The following is a 23540-nucleotide window of genomic DNA, read 5'->3' as shown; positions in this document are numbered from 1 at the left end:
CAGCATTGTCCTCTAACTTCCCATGATGGCTAAAAACAGATAATGCATTCAAACAAACAAAAACTAAAGGGTTGGCTCGCAAAATGCATTGCAGTTATATGTACATTTAAAAATAAGCTAAATTATTAGATCACATTATCAACAACATCAGCATTATCCTCTAACTACCTGTTGACTCACAGAATGTATTGTGTTCAAATGAACAAAGAACTACCTTAGGTTGGTTCTTAAAATGCATTGTTTGTATTCAAAAAGTACATTTAAAAGAAAGATGATTTATTATATCACCATCAACATCATCACCTCTAAATTACTGAGGACATCATCATCTCAAATATTTCACAAATATTTCACACACACACATTATATATACACCGATCAGGCAAAACATTATGAGCACTGACAGGTGAAGTGAATAACACTGATTATCTCTTCATCACGGCACCTGTTAGTGGGTGGGATATATTAGGCAGCAAGTGAACATTTTGTCCTCAAAGTTGATGTGTTGGAAGCAGGAAAAATGGGCAAGCGTAAGGATTTGAGTGAGTTTGACAAAGGGCCAAATTGTGATGGCTTGACGACTGGGTCAGAGCATCTCCAAAACTGCAGCTCTTGTGGGGTGTTCCCGGTCTGCAGTGGTCAGTATCTATTGAAAGTGGTCCAAGGAAGGAACAGTGGTGAACCAGCGACAGGGTCACGGGCGGCCAAGGCTCATTTATGCACATGGGGAGTGAAGGCTAGCCCGTGTGGTCCGATCCAACAGACGAGCTACTGTAGCTCAAATTGCTCAAGAAGTTAATGCTGGTTCTGATAGAAAGGTGTCAGAATACACAGTGCGTCGCAGTTTGTTGTGTATGGGGCTGCATAGCCGCAGACAGTCAGGGTGCCCATACTGACCACCAAAAGCGCCAACAGTGGCCCCACCTCGCAACTTACAGGACTTAAGGGATCTGCTGCTAAGATCTTGGTGCCAGATACCACAGCACACCTTCAGGGGTGTAGTGGAGTCCATTCCTCGATGGGTCAAGGCTGTTTTGGCAGCAAAAGGGGGACCAACACAATATTAGAAAGGTGGTCATAAAGTTATGCCTGATCGGTGTATATGTATAAGGATTTATTTATAAGGAGCCCACCTACATCAAAAGCAGTGTTTAAGAACTTTAAACATAATGCTCAGAGAAATAGTACAGGACAACCTGAACAAAATTGATGGTTTTGGCATGAGGAAAGCATTTCTTAGGACCCTATTTCTTTTGTGAACCGTGCCCAGTGACCCGCTCAGGACGATCAGATCTGACCAAATCCTCCTCTCCACCTCCTCATGAGTCAACCAGTCAGATTGATAAATGAAAAAAAAAGAAAGAATGATTCCTCTTTCTCATCTGCTGTAACTCACTCTCTCGCTCTCTATGGACACCGGGTGATCTCTGACCCAAAGCACAGTCAGGAAGAGGAGAAACTCATCACTCACTTCATTACCCCTCCATCTTCCTGTCTCCACACACAACCGACCCTGTTCTTATCTCTACCCACACAACCATCCGAGACGCATGAATCTGAATGCCTGCATCCCACCCTGGAGATCAGGGCGTGGGCCGGGAGGTGAGGGTTTCTTAGGATGGGATTAGCAGGAAGAGCGGTCAAGCCGACAGGCATGTCTAGGAATTAAAGTCTGACCTTGATGCGTGATACTCTATTTCCACAGTTTGATGAAAGTGCGACCATCTTAGCTATAGTTTTCTGATCTGAAGCAGAACTGGAATCGGAAGTCTAGCAGACTTTACTTTTCTCCTTCTGCACTCACACAATATGGCCTATTTCAGTACTTACTTAGATTTGTCCGCCTCTCTTCAGGCATGGCCCGGCTTTACAGCTCCCAATAAAACACCAATACACTTTTACAAGCCAGCCAGAGATATTTATAATACCCACTCATCATTTCCTTCCAGAAAATAAGGGCTGCGGTAATTGGAGACATTTGGAACTTTTCGGGATACCAAGAGGCGAGCACCTACCTGCTCATTTCTTATAAATGCAGACAATCGCCCATTATATTATGCCATTCTGGGGACAGATTGTACTTAGATTGCTCCCATCTCTTTGCCAGTAAAATAAAAGATGCATATTTTACACTTAGAGTGTTACTGCCAGGTCCTGGAGAGTTCAATAGTGCAAAGTCAGTAGATTTGTAAGGGACGCCTCCATGAGGGCCTGCCTGTGAGAACATGAGGAATTTGGCACCATTATGACTCAAAATGGGAGTTTAGAGCTGATTCCAGAGCTAAACAAGAGAGCTAAAGGGTACTTGAGCTCTACTTCTGTGCCAATAACTTCAGGGAAGGGACACCATAACATGAAAAACTACCACTGTTATTTATATTTTCCATTTAGTTTTTTCTCTTTGGCTTGTGCTAATGGACATCCAGAGTGTACTAAACTTGTTTACTCAGTTCATCGAGGTGAATCATAGACAATATGCACAATATTAATCAACATCAATTAGTCTCAGAAAGGTATTTTTTATTAAAACTCACAGGAAGGTCACTAGAAATGTCTTAAAGAGATTTACTCAAAAATGAGCATTCTGTTATCATTTATTTACATTTATTTGCCTTTTTTTTCTTCTTCTGAAAAACACAAAAGAAGATATTTTAAAGAATGTTTCGACTGCTTTTATCCATATAATGAAAGATAGTGGGGTCCAAAACAACTTTGGATTGTATGGGCAAAGATCATGGATAATGCTGATGATGTCGTCAATGAAGCAGTGATGACATCATAATTTTTTTCAAAATTCTTTTGTGCTCTACAGAAGAAAGAAAGTCATACAGGTTTGGAAAAACAAGAGGGCAAGTAAATGTAAATTTTTTGGGGTGAACTATTCCTTTCATACATCCCATTCTTCTTCTTGTTAATCTCTAAGTTCTCTTCTATTTAACGTCTTTCTCCACAAATTTCAACAGTACTCATCTTACATTTTCTTTCTATTGCTGATGTTCCACACCTTTATTGACTGAGTAGATCAGCGAAGCTCAATTAATAACGAAGAAGGATTAACGGCCTGACCTTTTTTTTCTGTCCACAATTCCTATGGGGCTCAATTTATCTCCAAGAATCCACAGTTAGTGAAAAAAACGTGATTGACACTCCTAACCTTCATTGGAATGTAATCTTCATCTTTAGCACTCGGAGATCTAATTAATTAGTGGAATCTCATTTCCGCGTTAATGCAAGTAGACAGAGGCATGATAGAGGAGAAAGGGGAGAGAGGGAGTGTGAGGAGAGAGGGTGCCATTTTTAATCACTCAAGATGGACTCCACCTGCTTTATGCACTTTAGGACCACGACTGAACTTTCTAGCTTGCTGTCAAAGTAGTTTTCTTTTCAAACCAGGGGAATGTCTAGATTCTCTTGTGCTTTCAAAATCCTTGCGAGAGTGCTTTGTTTGTTCGCTGCTACAAAGGGGCAGGTTAGGGTGAATCTCACAAGAGTTTCACAACACACAGACATTACCATCTATACATTTGCTTCAGGACCCTGGATTTACACTTGACTTCAATGACCCGAAACAGTACTTAAAAATTTTTTATTGTACAAAAAAACAGCAAAATGTCCTTAAAGTTGGCATGAAACAGAAGTTGCGATAGTCTTTTCTTCCCTATTGTGCCGAATATCTGATTGAAATTGCTTATCGAACAAGAAAAAATGTAGGGCGGGCCTTGATATTGTCCATTGGGAATTGATTGGATCGTTGGACCTTTATCGTTTGCGATCTCATGTGAGTGACAGTTTGATCAGGTCATCAGAGATGTCGTTGCAAGTGGGAGGGGAAGTTATTTTGATTAAAGACTACAAGGGCACATACATTTTAAAAAGTAATGTGTAGATAAATCATTTATAATAACATGCAATATTCCATAAAAAAAACAAGAATTGTCCATTTTGATTTTATGGTGACTTAAATCACACATTCCTCCCTCTTCTCCCCATCGGTTCATATCCTTTTTGTACCAAGTATTAAAAAACTTAAAATAAAAAGAAATGTGAAAATGAATTAGAATTCATTCAAGTATATGAGAAAAACAATTATTTTTAGGGGTCATTCTAATATATTGTAGATAAAATAAGACAAATGGCCAATTTTGTGTGTATAATTTCTGGTTACAGGTTTTACATAAATGTGTATTTCTTCTCGTTTAGGTAACACCTCCTTGTTTATTGTTAATTTATACAACATCAATAAATGTAGAAACTGACCATTGATTAATAAATGCAGTAAAAGTATTTTGCATTTTGAGTTCATGATATACTAATGCATTAACTAATGCATTAACTAATGATATATTAATGCATTAAAAATGTATTAACCAAGTAACACTGTAAAATGTGACCTTAATGTTAAATCCTTTTTTTTTGTCCACTGCAGAGCACAAATATGGCCACAGTAGATGTGCAGGAGAAAATGACAGACGGAAAGACAGAGAAACCAAAGGAAAGAGAAAAATTACACCTTTCTCTAGTGTATTTATAGAAATTGACATAAAGTTTAGAGTCTATCATAAGATTGAGTTTCTCTTGTCTACAGACCCCTGGGCTTGATGGAATGGGTGAAGTTTTCACGAGTATAACGTCAAAGGCCCAGCACTGACGTTTGGTGACTGGTATCATGTGTCTAATGACAACATGTCACAATGAAAATGACAAATGTTTCTGACGGAGCCTCCCAGCATTGGGACAAAAAAAAAAAAAAAAAAAAAAATTGAATGGATGGCATATATAGTGAAAATCTTCTCATAACTATTGAAATAATTCAGCTATTTAATTTGTGATGCAAGTATATTGAAGAATAATTTTGGATATCATTTATAAAGCCCGAGGTAAAAAGGAATTTAAAATTATAAATATAAGACAGAGGGAAATTTTTCTGAATAAAAGAACATATTTAAAAGCAATCCTGGGGCAATCCTAGAGTATTCTCCATCCTGAAAAAAACTCACAAGTCTATTTCCTAGCCAACTAAACTCAATCTTTACATAATAATGACTGAATAAATGACAGTTTATATCTTTTATGCAGTGAAGTGCACATCAAATCATGCAATAATGCAGTGTTTTCAATCGCCGCCCACACCCCTCCCGCGTTCACTGTAATATTTGCATTTAGATGACATAACATAATAACTCAGGAACCACCTGCAGGAGTAAATATTTTGCTGTCTGTTTTGTCTAGCCGTCCTGCCAAACACAATGATTCATTAATTGAGAGCAGGGAAGAATCTTCATATGGCGACTGACATTCAATTATGCGAGAGAGATCAGATTAAAAAGAAGTCCAAAAAGCATGTCTGAAAAGCCTATTTTGTGGGCGAGCGCAGAGGGGAGGCTGGAGCTGTAATTTGAACGACCGTTTGGGTCCTGGCTGAACGTGGCGACAGTAAGGGAAATCACAATGCTACGACCTCACAGTAATTGGATCTCCATTGTGTGTCTGTGCATGTTCCCGCACGAGAGATGCGTGCAGATGTGTTTAAATGCAGTTTATTTTCATTTGATGAAGCTTGTAAAACGGGCTTTAAATTGCAAAGTCTGTCGGTAATCATTGCACTAAATTTTTATATGATTACAAAACCAACAAGCTTTAAAATTCACACTTTAATCATAAAACCTGTCATGTATAAATAGATTATGTAATATTAAAATGGTTGTAAGAGCTTGAAACAATATTCACACAATTGCTGTTAAATGTGCCATTGAGAGGCAATAACACAAAGGCACACACACAAAGACATGTTATGTCTTTATCTCTTCTCCAAAACCTGACCTAGACAGCATTTTAAAGCAACATAAGTGCATTCCTGATGTGAAGACTGAAAAATAATTTCTTTTGGGCAAAATCTGAGGCAACATGTGGAGAAAGCAATTAAAATGTATTGCGATAAGTTTAAGGCCCTGTTTCCACCTGGTATTAAGCGTTTTGGTCGAATGGATCACAAGTGGATAGCGCTAAATAAAGGTGTAAACGGGCTGTTAAACATTTTGAGTTTGTCCACTTTCGACCACTTCCAGAGGTAGTCAAAAACGCATTCGACCGGATTGCTTTCGTAGTGGAAATGCTCATGTGGTCGAATGTGTTTGAACAGCACAAAACACCGCCTACTCTCCGCCTACTGACCTAATGCGTAAACATTTTGGGGCAGTCGTGGCCTAATGGATAGAGAGTCGGACTTGTAACCCAAAGGTCATGGGTTCGAGTCTCAGGTCCGGCAGGGATTGTTGGTGAGGGGAGTGAATTTCCAGCGCTCTCCCCACCTTCAATACCACGACTGAGGTGAGACCCTTGAGCAAGGCACCGTACCCCCAACTGCTCCCCGGGCGCCGCAGCAATGACTGCCCACTGCTCCGGGTGTGTGTTAACGGTGTGTGTTCACTGCTGTGTGTGTGCACTTGGATGGGTTAAATGCAGAGCACAAATTCCGAGTATGGGTCACCATACTTGGCCACATGTCACGTCACTTCACTTATGGGAAGTGCGCTAGCCAGACGGATTTAAACTTTGCCGGCTGAAGACCCAACGAAAATGTACCAAGCACAATGTTCTCTCACCATTCCTGATTTCTAACACACACTTACCGTGTTCAGTGTGGTCTCGCGGCTGTCAGTGCAGAAACGAAAGCTGCTGATCTCCGTGTGTTTTTCCATTGTCTCCTTTCGCGCTCTTATGTAAATTCCGTGAGCTTATTTCGTCCATTAGATCGAAAGATCTGAAAAAAGCCCTTACATTTACCCGCCCATAGACCCTCCCCCTCGAAGAAATCAGGACAAAAGTGGTCAAAATTGGACAAAAGAGACAGATTAAAACACCAGGTGTAAACAGTTATGTGTCTGCCTTGTCCACTTGTAATCCAATCGACCAAAACACATCTAAATACCAGGTGGAAACAGGGCCTGAGTCACACAAAATGTATAAAATGTAAAAATATTTTAAATGTTTAATATTTATTATTTATTTTATATCTTTTATTCACTATTTATATGCATTAGCTTAACAGCATTGTGACGAGCAGGGCGGGCGAGAGCCGTGAGGGAACGGCGCGAGGCCGGTGACACAAGTGATAATGAGCATCACCTGCGACGCGCGCCGGCCTCGAGTCTCTCACGGAGGAGCTCCGGAGGCATAAAAGGAGGAGCGACGACAGTGAAGGACGAGAGAGGACCAGGCCTGGATATTATTTTATGTTTTATTATGTTTGTGTGGTTACTTTAGTTTTGTTCTTTGTTTATTTTTGTATTAAAGTTTTGTTGAATGTTCACCGGTTCCCGCCTCCTCCTTCCCGTATTTACGAACTGTGTTACATTGGTGCCGAAACCCGGGAGGAAGGAGGGACATGCTGTCGGAGAGTGTGTGCGTGAGTGTGAAGACCGCGAGAGGCTGCCCGAGCCGGTAGTGCTGGAGCATAGTGACAGGTGGGACGAAGAGATCGGTGCCGTGCCCCTGGGACGAGGTGGGGTGGCTGCCGTCCAAGAGGGAGTGGAGAAGTCACCACCGTTCGCCGTGGGCCGGAGCCTGCTGCCGTCCGCCATGAAGGGGAGGAGCAGGGAACGGGGGACTCGCTGCCAACTGCCCTCAGTCGGAGGAGCCATCGCCAGGGGGCGGAGGAGGATCGAGCCGTCCACGGAGCGTCCAGTACCATCGCATGGCACCGCGAGGAAGAGCCTCCCGGCTGGCTGAGGACTGAGCGGCAGTGTGTCTGGGAATCGGACCAAGAATTTTTTTTCTTTTCTCTTTTTCCTCTCTCCTCTCTCTCGTCCTGTCGCTCCCCTTGCTTCCGTCTCCTTTCTCTCGTCTCGTCTGTCCATACCCCCAGGTGCTGCGGCCGCCGAGACAGGCCCCAGGGGTGAGTAGAGCGCAGTTTCGAGAGTATGGCCTGCGAGGGGTGATGGGGGTATGTGACGAGCAGGGCGGGCGAGAGCCGTGAGGGAACGGCGTGAGGCCGGTGATGCGAGTGATAATGAGCATCACCTGCGAGGCGCGCCGGCCTCGAGTCTCTCACGGAGGAGCTCCGGAGGCATAAAAGGAGGAGCGACGACAGTGAAGGACGAGAGAGGACCAAGCCTGGATATTATTTTATGTTTTATTATGTTTGTGTGGCCGGCAGACGTCCGCGAGGGTCTGCCGACATTACTTTCGTTTTGTTCTTTGTTTATTTTGGTATTAAAGTTCTGTTGAATGTTCGCCGGTTCCCGCCTCCTTCTTCCCGTATTTACGAACTGTGTTATAAGCATGCTTATGTCAAACTCTGCCTATGTAGGAAAGTTGACAGTAAGGTTGGAAGTTGACAACTCACTAGTATTCGGAACAGAGCTCTTATCTGACCACAGACTGGCCATCAGAAGCAGGACTGTAATGATTAGACATACTCCATAAGAGGACTGCCAGAACCCTGTCACTGGGTATTGATTTTAAGATGTCTATTTTGCTACTGTGTCATTTGTGCTTATGAAACAAAGGTGGGGCTCCTCTGCCTGTCAATCAGCTGTCAGATTTTGTGGCAGGCCTCAAACTGCCAGGACCCGGAGCAGATGCATGGTGGGTAGCCAGCGATAGTGGACTGACCACAGAAATTAGTTTGAGATCTTACAGTGACCACCCCCCGAAGCGAGTCTGCAATCTGTCAGCCTGTCTAAATAAAACTGAAAACTAAACTTCAAACAGAATTTCAGACCACTGATATGAAGCTCAGCCAAATTTTATAATAAGAAATCAGAGTATCATTTGTTCAGTGTCCTACAGAAATACCTCTCATTAATTTTGTGATTTTCATTCAATAAAATAATGTAAAAAAAAAAAAAAATACATTAACAAATAATAAATCAAATAAAAATACTATGAAAATAATACAACAAAAACTAACAAATAACAAAATTAAATTAAATTAAATATTATAATTATAGAATAAAATAAAATTGAATTAATTAAATACAAATTAAAATATATTAACTATAAATTAAATATAATAAATTAATTTCATTAACAAAAATAAAATAAAACATAAAACACAATAAAACAATTATCTTGTCCATAAAGAGTATTTCTATTTTTGAGTACATTCAAAAGTAAGTGCACACATACACATAACCACATGCAGACATCGATACACAGCCCCTTTAACGATCAGAAGGTGGTGTAACGGAAGCTTTGTGTGATCATTCACATTACTGGGTTGTTCCTCGCCAACAGGCAATGTGTGTAGGATCAGTGCTGCAAGCTTCTGAACCAATCAGATCAGAAGAAAAGATCAATACCTGACAGGTCCATGTGATCATCCTTTGCAAATTTTTGAAAGGGTGTCTGCTGCACATGAACAGATGATGATTTGAGAACTGGATCTGGGCTTATAGGAGCTTGTTTTCAATTTAACTATAAATTATATTCCGCATAGTTGATAGCTGCTAAGACGTAAGATTACAGAATGTAATTTAACCAAGTTGAGATGTTGCTATTTCTGACAACAGGGTTCTACCTGATTAATCTTACATTAGGAACATCAGGTACTGTACCAGAAGCTTAGAACACCAAGCTAAAAACATTATTAGTCACGCATGCTGATCTCAAAGATAGCGGAAAGAACAGGCACTTTTGACCTGTCGAGAGAAATGCATGAAATGAGAAAACTCTCTTCGCTATGCTTTTGCAAGTTGTCAACAAGCCACTAGCTGAACTAGCCGAACTGACATTATTGCAGAATAGTTTTTATGTGAGTATGCATTCAGGTACTTAGATCAACCTGTCCACTTCTTATGGAACATCAAGGGATGTATATGCTGTATGCTGCCTTCAAGTCTTCCTGGGAAGTTTACCTATGAGCTCGGAAGTCTTAAACGGTTAGTTCACCCAAAAATTAATATTACCCCATGATTTACTCACCCTCGAGCCATTCTAGGTGTATATGACTTTCTTCTTTCAGACGAATACAATCGGAATTATATTAGATAATGTCCTGGCACTTCCGAGCTTTATAATGGCAGTAAATAAAAGATGAGATTTTGAAGCCCAGTAAAGTGCAACCATCCATCATAAAAGATATTCAGCTCCGGGGGGGGTTAATAAAAGGTGCTCTAAGTGATCCTGGGTGGATGTAACTTCCCGTTGACGTTCGAAGTGTTGTCAAACAAAACAGAGGCTAGCCAGACCCTCCCTCCTCCTCCTCCTCCCCCTCCCCTCCGTGCTTCCTGAAATAGTCATGAACGCGCATTTAAAATCATTCTTGTCGGTTATTGGCTGGAGCATTTTTATTATGTTAAGTGGTCCAGGCTGCACCAGTTTGTTTTTATTGCCATTTTCGGAGCTTGTGGCGACTACAGAGACCGCGTTTTTTTACAGTGTGTTCAGGAGACAGGCAGCTAGCGGATAGTGAGATGTTTGCTGTATGTGACAAAAAATGTTTTGGCCTAAAAACGCGTGACATCACTTAGAGCACCTTTAATAAAGGCCTTCTGAAGCGAAGCAATGCATCTGTGTAAGAAAAATATAAATATTTAAAACTTTAAAAACTAAAATAACTAGCTTCCGACAGACGGCCGTATGCATCGATTTACGGTGAAAGAGTGAACTCTGACTTGACACATGATGTAATGACGAACGTGGAAGTGCAGGGGAGAGAGCAAAACAAAACACCGGTCAAGAATTAGAAGTCTAAAACAAGAATTTTTAAAGAGAAATGTTGGAGGATTTCGAAGAGGAGCCATTTCTTTGTTTGAAAAAGAATTCATTGCCATATTTGTTTGAACAGCAAGAGGCGACAAAGTATACGCTACTCCAACATTGTACCAGGGGTTTCTCTTTTGGCGTAAGTCGACATGCTTACGTCTGCCAGAGGCCAGTTATTTCAGTTTTTAAAGTTTTAAATATTGATGTTTTTTCTCACACAAACGCATCGCTTCGCTTCAGAAGCCCTTTATTAACCCCCTGGAGCCGTGTGGATATCTTTTTATGATGGATGGATGCACTTGAGGCTTGCGGGTGAGTAAACCATGGGGTAACTTTCATTTTTGGGTGAACTATCCCTTTAACTACAATGTGACATGCATTCAAATGACTTTCCTAGGAATAAAATGGATGTGTTGAGCATTGTCATAAAACTTTCATTCTATCACTTTTTTTGTTGTTGTTTATTTACAGACAAGTATAGAAAGCTTTAGAGTTGTACCATATTTTGCAGTATACAAAGATGATATGCCACATTTTATCACACAGAACATAACTAGAAAACAAAACAAAGTATAAACATAATATGCAATATAAATAAAATTTAAAAACTCTGGCAAGATGCTTAAAAACAAAATTACACTTCTTTTAAATAGCTTAATACACGGAAAGATTATTTAAAATTGGTAATTTATGTAGTAGAAATGTGAAATTATTTTTGAATTTGGAGCTCTTGACTGATGTTTCAATAAAATTGTTTTGCTGCCCTTGCGAAAATAATAAAATGAAAATAAAAAAATATATTGTCCCAACATATCATCTAATTCTATTTTTGATACTTAAAGTACATTACAAAAGTAAGAAAGGTATTTTCTTTACACCCACTCTACAAGTTTTCATCTCTTCGCTTTGGACTCAATATGATAATTAATGTATTTTATCTTTTTTTTTTTTTTTTACCATTTAAAGATTTGCTGCCATCTTTGTTCATAAGCACTTAGTTCCTGATTATCTTACATTAGTTGTTTTAAGCGTATAGAGACTCGCTTATACTAGCTTTAATCCAATTACTATAAGCAGCTTATTTGTTGAGAGATAAGGCTTGAGAGAAGCTTCAATGAAGTTAGAGTTAGATTTAATATACATACATTTAATAAGATTCAGAGACAAAATAGATTTTACAATTCACCTGAATTTTTGGACAGCATGGTGGGCGGAGGTAATATTGTATAGTTTGGGAACTTTAAAACTATCAACAAATGTCTGGCAATGAAACACCCTTACTTTGTAATTATAGCAAAGAACCGCACACGAAGCAGACCCGTCACACACCTGTCTCCTTAAAACTCCTGAAATCCCCTGGAGCTCATTGTGTAAAACATCTGTCACACATATGAGATCAACTGCGACGAAGCACAGACTCATGGGAACTGTACAGAGGAAACATGGTGTCAGTAAGATGTAGCGGTGACAGTGAAAGTTAGCGGAGTTTGTCAACATCCAGTGCTTTACTATAAAGAAATCAGAATAAATGACTACATTCATGTAACATTTCAATTACAATGTCACCTCGACTATCAAACGTGCCCTCGACTGCACACAAACATGCATTTAATGATGGCTTCGCTCTGTTCCAGCTGAGGGGTTTTCTACTGGCCTTGTCGGACACAGCCGATGTTGGTGGATAAGTGTGTATAACCTCAATTAAAGCATGCTCTAAATGTCTGACAACAGCTAATATTCCTCTTCCAGCAGCGGGCCGAATTGATGTTCCTTCATTCGTCACCCCGCAGAAAAAGCAATCATGCTGTTGTCTCGCTCTGCTTAGGAGCTGGGAAGCGCTGCCTCCAGTTTCTCATTAGCATGCACCGCTAACACCCCCTGTCCTCAAGAAACCGTAGCATCTTCCCTGCATTCATCTAACCTCCCGTCTCTTAACAACATTAAAAACCCTGCTTTAATATGCCGAAGAATCTGCCCTAATATACTTGCTCTAAAGGTGTCTTGAGGATACTTAAACATTAAAACACACCGCAGTTATTGTTTTTCCCCATAGATTTGCCCCTCGTGTTTACTGGTGTTATGCTCGCTTATTTGCACAGCTCGGTTTGAACAGAAAGCCTCCGTTCTGTCGGCCCTCCTGTTAGAGATTCGTCTCATGAAGCTTTAAGAAAACTGCCAGTCTTTAAAACATTCAAATGGGTATTTTTGAAATATCTGGTGCACATTTTGTAAATTTACCATTCGTATCACATGGAAAATTAATTTGTAGACACAAAACCTATTCTGATTGACATGCCAGAGCAGCAGTGTAAAGATATTTCAGAATAGCTGAAATGGTGAAATAGCTTCCCTTCTCCTTTATGTTTGCAGAGCGATTTAACGGATTAGTTCACTTCAGAATTAAAATTTCCTGATTTACTCACCCCCATGTCACCCAAAACGTTCATGTCTTTCTTTCTTCAGTCGAAAAGAAATTAAGGAACATTTTTGAGGAAATAAATTTTTGAGGAAAACATTCCAGGATTTTTCTCCATACAGTGAACTTTAATGGGGTACAACAGGTTGAAGGTCCAAATTGCAGTTTAAATGCAGCTTCAAAGTGCTCTACTTGATCCCAGCTGAAGAATAAGGGTCTTATCTAGTGAAACGATGGGTCATTTTCTAAAAAAAATAAATAAACATCTATATACTTTTTAACCACAAATGCTTGTCTTGCACTGCTCTGCGATCCGCCATGCATGGCGTAATCACATTACAAAGGTCATGTGGAAGTACCGTGGTAGGGTGAAAAACTCCAACTTAAAAATAATCCGATATCATTGTTTTACCTGTTTTAAGCATTTGTGGTTAAAAAGTATATACTTTTTTACTTTTTTTAGAAAATGGCCGATTGTTTCGCTAGATAAGACTCTTATTCCTCAGCTGGGATCATGAAGAGCACTTTGAAGCTGCACTGAAACTGCAATTTGGACCTTCAACCCATTGGGAACTGTTAAAGTCCACTATATGGAAAAAATCCTGGAATGTTTTCTTAAAAACCTTAATTTCTTTTCAACTGAAGAAGGAAAGACATGAACATCTTGGATGACTTAGGGGTGAGTAGATTATCGGGAAATTTTCATTCAGAAGTGAACTAATCCTTTAAATCCAGTCATTAACATGCTTCAAACTTCTTGTAGCCAATCAAATACACACTTTCTAAATGGCAGTAATCTTGAAAGATTTTTTAAATATATTTTTTATATATTAAACAATTATACAATTGTTATTTACACTTGTTTATATTGTTTAATTATATATTTATAGACTTATACTATAAAATACACCACTGTTCAAAATGTTGGTGTCTGAAAGATTTGCTAACGAAATCCTTTATGCTCACCAATGCTGTGTTTATTTAAATACAACAGAACATAAATATTCAAATATTTTTACAATTTAAAATAAATGTTTTGAATAGTAACACTTTATATTTTATAGTTCGTAAATATATCTCCCTACACTAATACTTATAGCTGAAGCATTTCATGTCTTCAGTAACATGATTGCCTATCAGATAAGTCATTCTCTTATGCTGACTTTGGGGATAACTTACAAAATATTTCGCTTACCTGTCAAAGTTAAAAACAGTTGATGCTGGCTAATATCTTTTGTTGAAATACGATTGGTATTTCAGGATTTCATTGATGACTAGAAAGTTCAAAAGAACATTAATGGTATTTGATAATACATAACTCGGTTTTGTAAGCATTATAATTGTCACCTTTGATCAAATGTAATTCCATTTTGTAAGATCATGTTTGATCTAAGTAGTGTACAAACTTTGCGAGGCAGACGACAACATTATGTGACGATAAATAAAATAAACTTATATAAACACGCTCCACAGCGCCACCCGGTGCATTTAGGTTATACTGCGAGTTTTAGTGCTTAGGATGTTATCATGGATTCACTGCATTTACGTGCCAGCATGGCAACATAGTAAAATCCTGCTAGGATTTTTATTTTTCGAATAGCTTACAGAACGAATATTCGAATATTCGATTATTTGTGCACATCCCTAGTTATAAAGGGATAGATATGGTCAGCAAAAACACTCAGGTAGGCTCTGGCATTTAAACTATGCTCAATCGGTACTAAGAGGCCAAAAGTGTGCCAAACAAAATATCCCCCACACCATTACACTACCACCATGGATGGATCCATGCTTTACACCAAATGTTGTTTACACCAAATTCTGACCCTATCTGAATGTTGCAGTGGAAATTGAGACTCATTAGATCCAGGCAATGTTTTTACAACTTTTTTATCGTCCAATTTTGGTGAGATTGTGCGAATTGTAGCCTCAGTTTGCTGTGCTTGGCTGACAGTAGTGGCACTCGATGTGGTCTTCTGCTGCTGTAGCCCATCTGCTTCAAGGTTCGACGTGTTATGCATTCAGAGATGCTCTTCTGCAGACCTCGGTTGTAATAAGTGGTTATTTGAGTTACTTTTCCCTGGCATCAACAAGTCATTTTCACCCACAGAACTGCAGCTCACTGGATATTTTCTCTTTTTAGGGCCATTCTCTGTAAACCCTAGAGGTGGTTGTTCGTGAAGATCCCAGTAGATCAGCAGTTTCTGAAATACCTAGACCAGCCCGTCTGGCACCAACAACCATGCCACGTTCAAAGCCACTTAAATCACCTTTCTTCCCCAGTGTGATGCTCAGTTTGAACCTCAGCAGATCATCTTGTCCATGTCTACATGCATAAATGCACTGAGTTGCTGCCATGCAAATGGCTGATTAGATATTTGCATTAATGAACAGTTGAACAGGTGTACCTTATAAAGTGGCCGGTGGGTGTATATATTATTTGTTAATTCATATTCATTTAATATTCATTCATAGTACATTAAATATTGTTAATTTGCCCAAAATAACACTATTGCCTTTCTCCATCAGCTCCATCATATTATTTTCACAAAAGGCATACAAAATATACAAAGTTTTGTGCATGGCATCTACCAGCTTGTCTCATGGTACATGCGGTGGCCCCAAGATTTGCGGAAAACATTATACAATAACGTATAGTATGTTATTCACCAATCTGTTATTACTTTATCTATAGCTTGTGTCCATCTAACAACAAAAAAGAGGAACTCAAAGAAAGCACATACCTCTCTATCGAGCTGGTGGGGTGAAATCACGGTGACAATGTCGCCTCTTTCTGGGTCGATGTAGAACATATTGGGTGACGGTTTATCGGGAAGCTGTCTCACAATGATGTAGCGCAGCACAGCGTTGTCTGTGTTGGGATCGTCTGCGTCGTAAGCCGTCATGGTCATCACTGTAGTGCCTGCCAAAAACAGTTTGAAAACCGATGAGTTATAATGGAGACAAATGGGCAGAATGCTACTCAGTTTGATGCCAACTGTATCCTTAAGGTTTTATCTGTACACCGACACCACTTGTATTGCCATTTTCCATTAAACCGCACACCCAAACGAAACTGCAATCGATCGAACTCGGTGAACCGAGTGAGAGAAGACACGTTTTGAATGGGGATTCAGGGCAGACAGAAAATACAGAAGAGCAAAACTCCACTTCTAAGAGGCCGTGTTATGATTCTCCCAGTGCAGTCGAGTTTTATATTGTACTGCATCTAAAATAAGGATGCCGCTCTTGGCAGATGAACTGTAATCCTAGTCAATCCTTGACATATCTGCTCGCCTCCTCTCTTAGACTTGGCCCCTGGAATGAACAGCGGCTCGACGGTATCCGGAGAGAGGCTGATATCTCAGTTCAGGCGGCGCCGTTCATCTATTTCATTTTCCTTCCATCTCATCTGAATGTGCTCAGCTGCAAAAGTGGGCCGCAAATGGAGCCGGAGCCTCTCAAAGTCACAGTGACCAGACAGTGACATGAGGCTAACTCAAATCTATCTCCTGAAGTTAATGGCCTCTATCGCTGACGTTAACCTCGTTATCGGCTTTTATGAGAGCTTTTGCACCGTACGGCATAAATCCAGCAGGCACCAAAAAGACAAATAATTTAAAAAAAAAAAAAATGGGGGGGAAATGTGCTGAACACCCTCAAATAGGAATATTAGCATCTTAGAGTGAATGAGTAAAAGGCAATTATAAGTAATTAAGGGAGAAGTGGGTATCTGCAAGGGGAGAGAGATAGTATTAGGCGGCGGTTAAGCAGTACACCTCTAATGATTAATTACACATGCTGAAGCGCATAGCGGGGCTCTCTCGTGACACTGCTAGTCAGAGCGAGCGGTTCCACTTCACTGTTCGGTTACACCAAGTTATATGACCTCCGTGTTCGCAGACACACACACGCTGGCAGACGTTCGAGTGTGCGCCGACCATGCGTGCACACACACAGACACGTACAACCTCTTTCTTTTTCTCACACACATACAGAAAGACAAGCACCTAGATGAGAGCACTCATGCTCAGCTTTATGAAGGGCAACTTTGTACTGAAATTATGTTTAAAACCCTGTTCGTTATCAGATGGTTTTTATTGTGTATTTTTAGGAGATTATAACGGCGCGTGCAGGGAAGGATGACACATACACACACTTAACGTGACCGCTCGTTTACTCACAGGTGTTGGAGAGAGATCACACACCGGAACTTTTTCCGGAAACACATGTAACAATGTGCATCATGGGAAATGTAGTTAAATAACAGCATTAACAAAATACACAACATTTCCTCCCCTCTTACTCTTTGAGGTATAACACAAAGATTACAAATTAAACTGTGCCAACTGAAATCATGAATTTATAAAATGCAGTCTCTCTTTTCAACATATCTATAACATAGACTTTTTTTTTTTTTTTTTTTTTTTTTTTTTTACGTGAACATTGAGTCTTTCATGTTGAATCCTTATTTAAAATAACAACTATTTCCCTGGGAATGAGGGTAGACTACCTCAGACCCTAGCTTACCCTTAGGGGATTATTCTGCCCCGAAGCAATAAGGGTAGCCCTTAACTAAGTGTAATCCAATAAACGCTGAGGTGGACGCCGCTCCCTTACTGGATACCGGCGACCTACTGAGTTTCCATTTTCTGTCAGAACAACCGGTGACGATGGTTCTTCAACAAATGGACAATTTGAGGTCACAATAGGCTCAGTGGTGGAGACTACTGAAGTTGGCGAAGTGTCGTCTATTTGCTCGGTGACATCAGTGAATTTAGGAAGATCTGTGACTGTGCTGGCTCCACCCAGCAACTGATCAGTGTGTCTCCTCCAGGAAAGATTGTCAGCAGTCTTGACCTTGTACGACACTGGGCCCGTCTGGGCCTCCACAGTAGCCGGAACCCATTTCGGACCACTGCCATAGTTCCGGGCCAGCACTGGTGAGCCTGTTGAAAAGTTTCTGTCCTTGGCTCGCAGGTTCCTTCGCTGTACCTGACTCTTTTGTTGCCGCAAGACAGTTTCTTTGAGTGTTGCTGGCTTAAGCAGCTCAAAGCTTGTTCTGAGCTCTCTGTTGAACAACAAATACGCTGGCGACACTTTGGTAGTTGCGTGCGGAGTACTACGATAGCACAGCAAGAAGCTATGAAGGCGTTGATGAAATGTGCCCTGTCCAAGAGAAGCTTTCAAGGCATGTTTCATGGTTTGAACAAACCTCTCTGCTAACCCATTTGTTGCAGGATGGTAGGGTGATGACGTGATATGCTGTACACCATTTGCTAGTAGAAATGTGGCCATCTCGTGGGATGTAAATTGGGGGCCATTATCTGACACAAGCTGCACTGGTGATCCAAATCTACTGAAAATTTCTCCCAGCTTCTCACTGGTCTTCTCAGCTGAAGTAGATTTCATAATGGCCACCTCAGGCCACTTACTGTGTGCATCCATGACCACCAACAGCATTTTCTCCTCAACTGGGCCTGCAAAATCAACATGAATGCGATGCCATGGTTTTTCAGGATACTCCCATGGGTGCAGCGGTGCAAGTTGTGGTACATTACGTATGCGCTGGCATGAGGTACACATCCTTGCTTTTTCCTCTATTTGGCCATCCACTCCTGGCCACCAGAAGAAGCTCCTGGCAATCTCCTTCATGCGGACCATTCCACAGTGTCCTACATGCAGCTGTTTAAGCACTGGCTTACGCAAAGCCGGGGGAATAATCACTCTCCTTCCCCATAATAAGCAGCCTGACTGCACTGAAAGTTCATGACGTCGAGAGACGTATGGTTTTAGCTCCAGATCATCGTTCTCCCCTTTGCCTGTCATGACCATATCCATGACTTTTGACAGGACAGGGTCATTTCGTGTGCCCTTGCGTACTTGCGCGGCTGTCACTGGGGCCCTTTCCACCTGGCTGAAGTAAAAGATTTCAGCCACCTGTGCCTCCTTTACTCTGTCTGTGAGAGGCAACCTGGACAGACCGTCCGCATTCCCATGCAATTTCCGACTTCCGGTACTTGATGTCATAGGTGTGAGCAGATAACAACAAGGCCCACCTTTGCATCCTACTGGCAGCAAGAGAGGGAATGCCATGGTGTGGGCCAAAAATAGCCGTGAGAGGGCGATGATCGGTCAGTAACGTGAACTTCCTACCAAAAATATACTGATAAAACTTACGCACTCCAAACACAATGCTCAATGCTTCTCGCTCAATCTGAGCATAGTTTGCTTCTGCTTTGCTCAGACTCCTGGAAGCAAACGCAATTGGCCTCTCTTGACCATTAGGCATGATGTGGGACAAGACAGCTCCCACACCATAAGGGGAAGCATCGCAAGCCAGCTGGATAGGAAGAGCAGGGTCAAAATGAGTGAGGGCATTTGACCTTAAAAGTGTCTCCTTTGCTCTTATGAACGACTCCTGGCATTCAGAGGTCCACTTCCAATTATTCTCATGACACAACAGTTTGTGGAGAGGTTTCAGCAGCGTCGCGATATTTGGGATGAATCGCCCATAATAATTAAGTAAGCCGAGGAAAGACCGCAACTGGCTGACATTTTTGGGCACTGGAGCATCCACAATGGCCTTAACTTTGGATGGGGACGTATGCAGACCGGAGGCATCAATGACATGGCCTAGATACTCGACTGAAAACTGGAAAAATTCACATTTATCCTTGCGCACTCTCAATCCGTACTCTTTCAGTCTCTCGAGGGTAGCATCCAGGTGCTGTAAGTGTGACTCTTCATTCGTGCCAGTCACTAGAATGTCATCTAGATAACACACAACTCCTGGAAGTCCTGCAAGAATCTGATCCATCGCTCGCTGAAAAATGGATGGAGCCGAGGTAATTCCGAACGGTAAGCGTTTGTAACGAAATAGGCCTTTGTGTGTATTGATGGTGAGAAGTTCTCTGGACTGTTCCTCCACATGCATCTGTAGGTATGCTTGGTTGAGATCAATTTTGCTGAATTTTTGCCCTCCTGTCAGCCCAGCAAAAAGGTCATTAATGTGGGGCAAGGGGTATTGCTCTGCTGACAACACTGGATTTACAGTGACTTTAAAATCGCCGCAGATCCTTATGCCTCCATCCTTCTTTATAACTGGAACAATGGGTGTTGCCCACTTACTCACACTGACTGGTTCCAGCACACCATTCTTCACAAGTTCAGCTAAGCTCGCCTCCACTTTAGGTTTGAGTGCATATGGCAGGGGCCGGGACTTTAAGAACTTTGGCTGGCTTCCTGGCTCCACAGTCAATTTCACTTTGATTCCTTCCATGCTGCCTAACTCCTGTTTGAAAACTTCAGTGTGTTTTTGAAGAACACCTTCAAGATCCAGTGTTTTAGGTGTCACCATATGTATGGCTGGCCAGTCCACCTTGAGTTGCTCCAGCCAGGAACGACCCATCAACGAGGGGTAATCACCCACGACCACATACAATGGCAGTTTTTTTGTTTGTCCATTCAGTTCAACTGTTACTTGGGTGAGTCCTTTCATGGTCACTGATTCCCCAGTATAAGTTTTAAGGACTACATCAGGTGGTTTGAGTGGCAGGTGGCTCAGCATTTCGCTGTATATCGCATCCGACACCAGCGACACAGCTGCACCAGTGTCAATCTCCATTTTCACTGGTTGTCCTTCCAGCAGCGCTGTGACCTTATAAGCCTTGGTTCCACCTGCAACGGTGAGCACATGCAAGAGAAATTCCTCATCAGATGTTTCCGTACCCTCTTTGTTTTCCTGCCCGACTGCAAATATGCGTTTCTTTTGTTTCCTTCTGAATACTGGTTTCGGCTGTATTTTTTTCTTTTCTGTTTTATTTCTACATGCACGCTCGATGTGTCCCTTTTTCTTACAGCTGCGGCATTCCGTATCCTTAAACCAGCATGAAACAGGTGAGTGTCCAGTCTTGCCACAACGGAAACATGGGCCTTTATTTTCAGTTTGTTTTTCAGTCTCCATCTTGTACACTTTACTGTTTGAGCTCAATTGCTGGGCTTCCTTAGCAGCCAATTCCATAGACACACTCAGCTCAATTGCTCTTTGTAGTGTCAGGTTGCTCTCGGTTAACAGCCTTTTCTGTATGCCCTCGCAGCGGAGTCCGCATACCAATCTGTCCCGAAGTGTATCGTTGAGCACATCACCAAATTCGCAGTGTTCAGCTAATTTTTTTAGCACTGCCACAAACACTGTCACAGTTTCCCCTTCTAGCTGATTTCGTCTGTGGAACCGAAATCGCTCTGCTATTACTAAGGGTTTTGGAGAGAAATGCGCTTTAAGAGTGCTCACTATTTGATCATACGTTTTCTCTCCAGGTTTTTCTGGTTGCAGGAGGTTACGCAGTAGTGTATATGTTTTTGGTCCCATCACACTTAAAAATGTGGGTACAACTTTCTCTTCAGTAATAGCATTCGCTGCTACAAAGTACTCAAATCGTTCTGTGTAAGAACTCCACTGCTCATTGCTTTCATCAAAAGGACCCATATTTCCAAAAACTGATGCCATTTTTGCCGTTCTCTGCCGTTTAACAATCAATTCAGTCACTTATCTGAATCGTCGTCTTTCCTCCCCCTTTTTTTCAGTTCAGACGTGGATTAACAGCAGACTCGTATTATTTCGCGTTTTTCAGCGATGTCGCCGTCAAGCCGCTTCATTTCCGCATCTTCACAACACACGCAGAATAACGAGATCCTCGTCGCCACTTTATTGTGTATTTTTAGGAGATTATAACGGCGCGTGCAGGGAAGGATGACACATACACACACTTAACGTGACCGCTCGTTTACTCACAGGTGTTGGAGAGAGATCACACACCGGAACTTTTTCCGGAAACACATGTAACAATGTGCATCATGGGAAATGTAGTTAAATAACAGCATTAACAAAATACACAACAGTTCAATCATCCCAGTTTCCAACTGTTTTCAGTTTCTTGAGCATAAAACAGCATATCAGAATGATTTCTGAAGGATCATGTGACACTGAAGTCTAGAGTAATGACTGCTGAAAACTCAGCTTTGTAATCACCAGAATTAAAATACATTTTTTTAATATATTAAAAACAGTCTAATACTATTTCACAATATTACTCTTTTTACTGTATTTTCAGTCAAACAAATGCAGCTAGAGACTTCTTTCTAAAACATTAAACATTTCCAACCGCAAACATATGAATGGTAGCATATATCAATATTTACTGAGAAAAGCAATGCATAAAGGACTCTACATAGAGCGCAAAATTAATTGCATTTTTTTTTGTTTCATATTATCACATTTTAAATATATATTTAGTATATAAACATGTATAATAAATATACCTGTAAAGCAAACTTTTCTTTTACCTGTATTTGTCTAAACACCAGAAAAATACATTTGCTTCAAAGAGATAGTTTCTTTTATGTCTTTTCATTAGAGCTCAGTTAAATCAATGACTGTAAACCTGTCAAAATGAATTACAGCAGCACTTTGCATCATTGCTCAGCTGAAAGAAAATAACTTTAGCACTATTTGAACAGGATTCAAAGACATTTGAGTTAAAACTGAGGCACAACTACTTCATACTGATCTCTGGACAAGAATGGGAACTCTATAAACTGAACGTGGGCGTTAAGGACGTGGTATTGAATCACAAAGTAGCCTAAGTCTAGTTTTCGCTGTCAATGAAAACCTTTTCAAACAGGGTTTTTTGAAAATATCTACACTGTTTATGTATAGAATATATTCATAATCAAGTCATTGTACAACTGAACAAATATTTATGAAAGAATAGCACAATGCAACTAATCACCACATGCTTGATTCTGAATCACCGTTCAATCCGGTTCCCGTAGTTCTATTAACCTGTTCTCCTTCTGCACCCTCATAAAGATCAAAAAAAAAGCCTTGAGGTATTTAGCGCTCATCAATATGAACCATGACAAAAGCCATCAGCTCCCATCAGCACACACATAAATCAACAAGCGGATCTAATTGGCTGATGGGAAGGGCCAGAAAGTGAATGCAAATCACTGCTACGCAATTATGAGGCAATTATGTCAAAGCTGAGCCCAATTCAGGAGCTATTGTCTTCCTTTATGAAGTCCATACTCTCCCCAGCGCCAAGCCGGAATCAATGTTAACTACATTGGAAGGTTTAATGGGAGGACCTGAAATGGCTAGACTTGAATCTGCGGGTCTCCATTACTGTATTATCAACTCTGTTCATCTAATTGGGGCTATGGGATCAGTCAGAGTGAGGACTTTTTCTTTCTGGCTCTTTCTGGCTCCCTTTTAATTCCACCATCTTGTCACACTGAACAAGAGGCGGAACATCGAAATGAATAATGTCTCATAAAATGCCTGACTTGAGCGGTTAATTTGATATCAGGCTCTGTGTCTAACTCTGCATTAACTAAGGCTGCAAAACACTCATTG

The 23540-nt window shown here is 40.9% G+C and overlaps 1 protein-coding gene across 3 annotated transcripts in view; it reads right to left on the bottom strand.

The window, feature by feature from the left end:
- Positions 1 to 23540, bottom strand: part of cdh13 (cadherin 13, H-cadherin (heart)) — a 421886-nt gene that overhangs the window by 114311 nt on the left and 284035 nt on the right. For all 3 annotated transcript variants that reach the window (XM_048168174.1, XM_048168172.1, XM_048168175.1), the window contains one exon: positions 15868 to 16046. In XM_048168174.1, the coding sequence (XP_048024131.1) occupies positions 15868 to 16046 (179 nt within the window). The remainder of the gene's footprint in view (positions 1 to 15867; positions 16047 to 23540) is intronic.

The sequence above is a fragment of the Megalobrama amblycephala genome, linkage group LG19, assembly GCF_018812025.1.
Source record: "Megalobrama amblycephala isolate DHTTF-2021 linkage group LG19, ASM1881202v1, whole genome shotgun sequence".
NCBI classification, from domain to species: domain Eukaryota; kingdom Metazoa; phylum Chordata; class Actinopteri; order Cypriniformes; family Xenocyprididae; genus Megalobrama; species Megalobrama amblycephala.
This window is presented reverse-complemented; position numbering and strand designations above follow the sequence as displayed.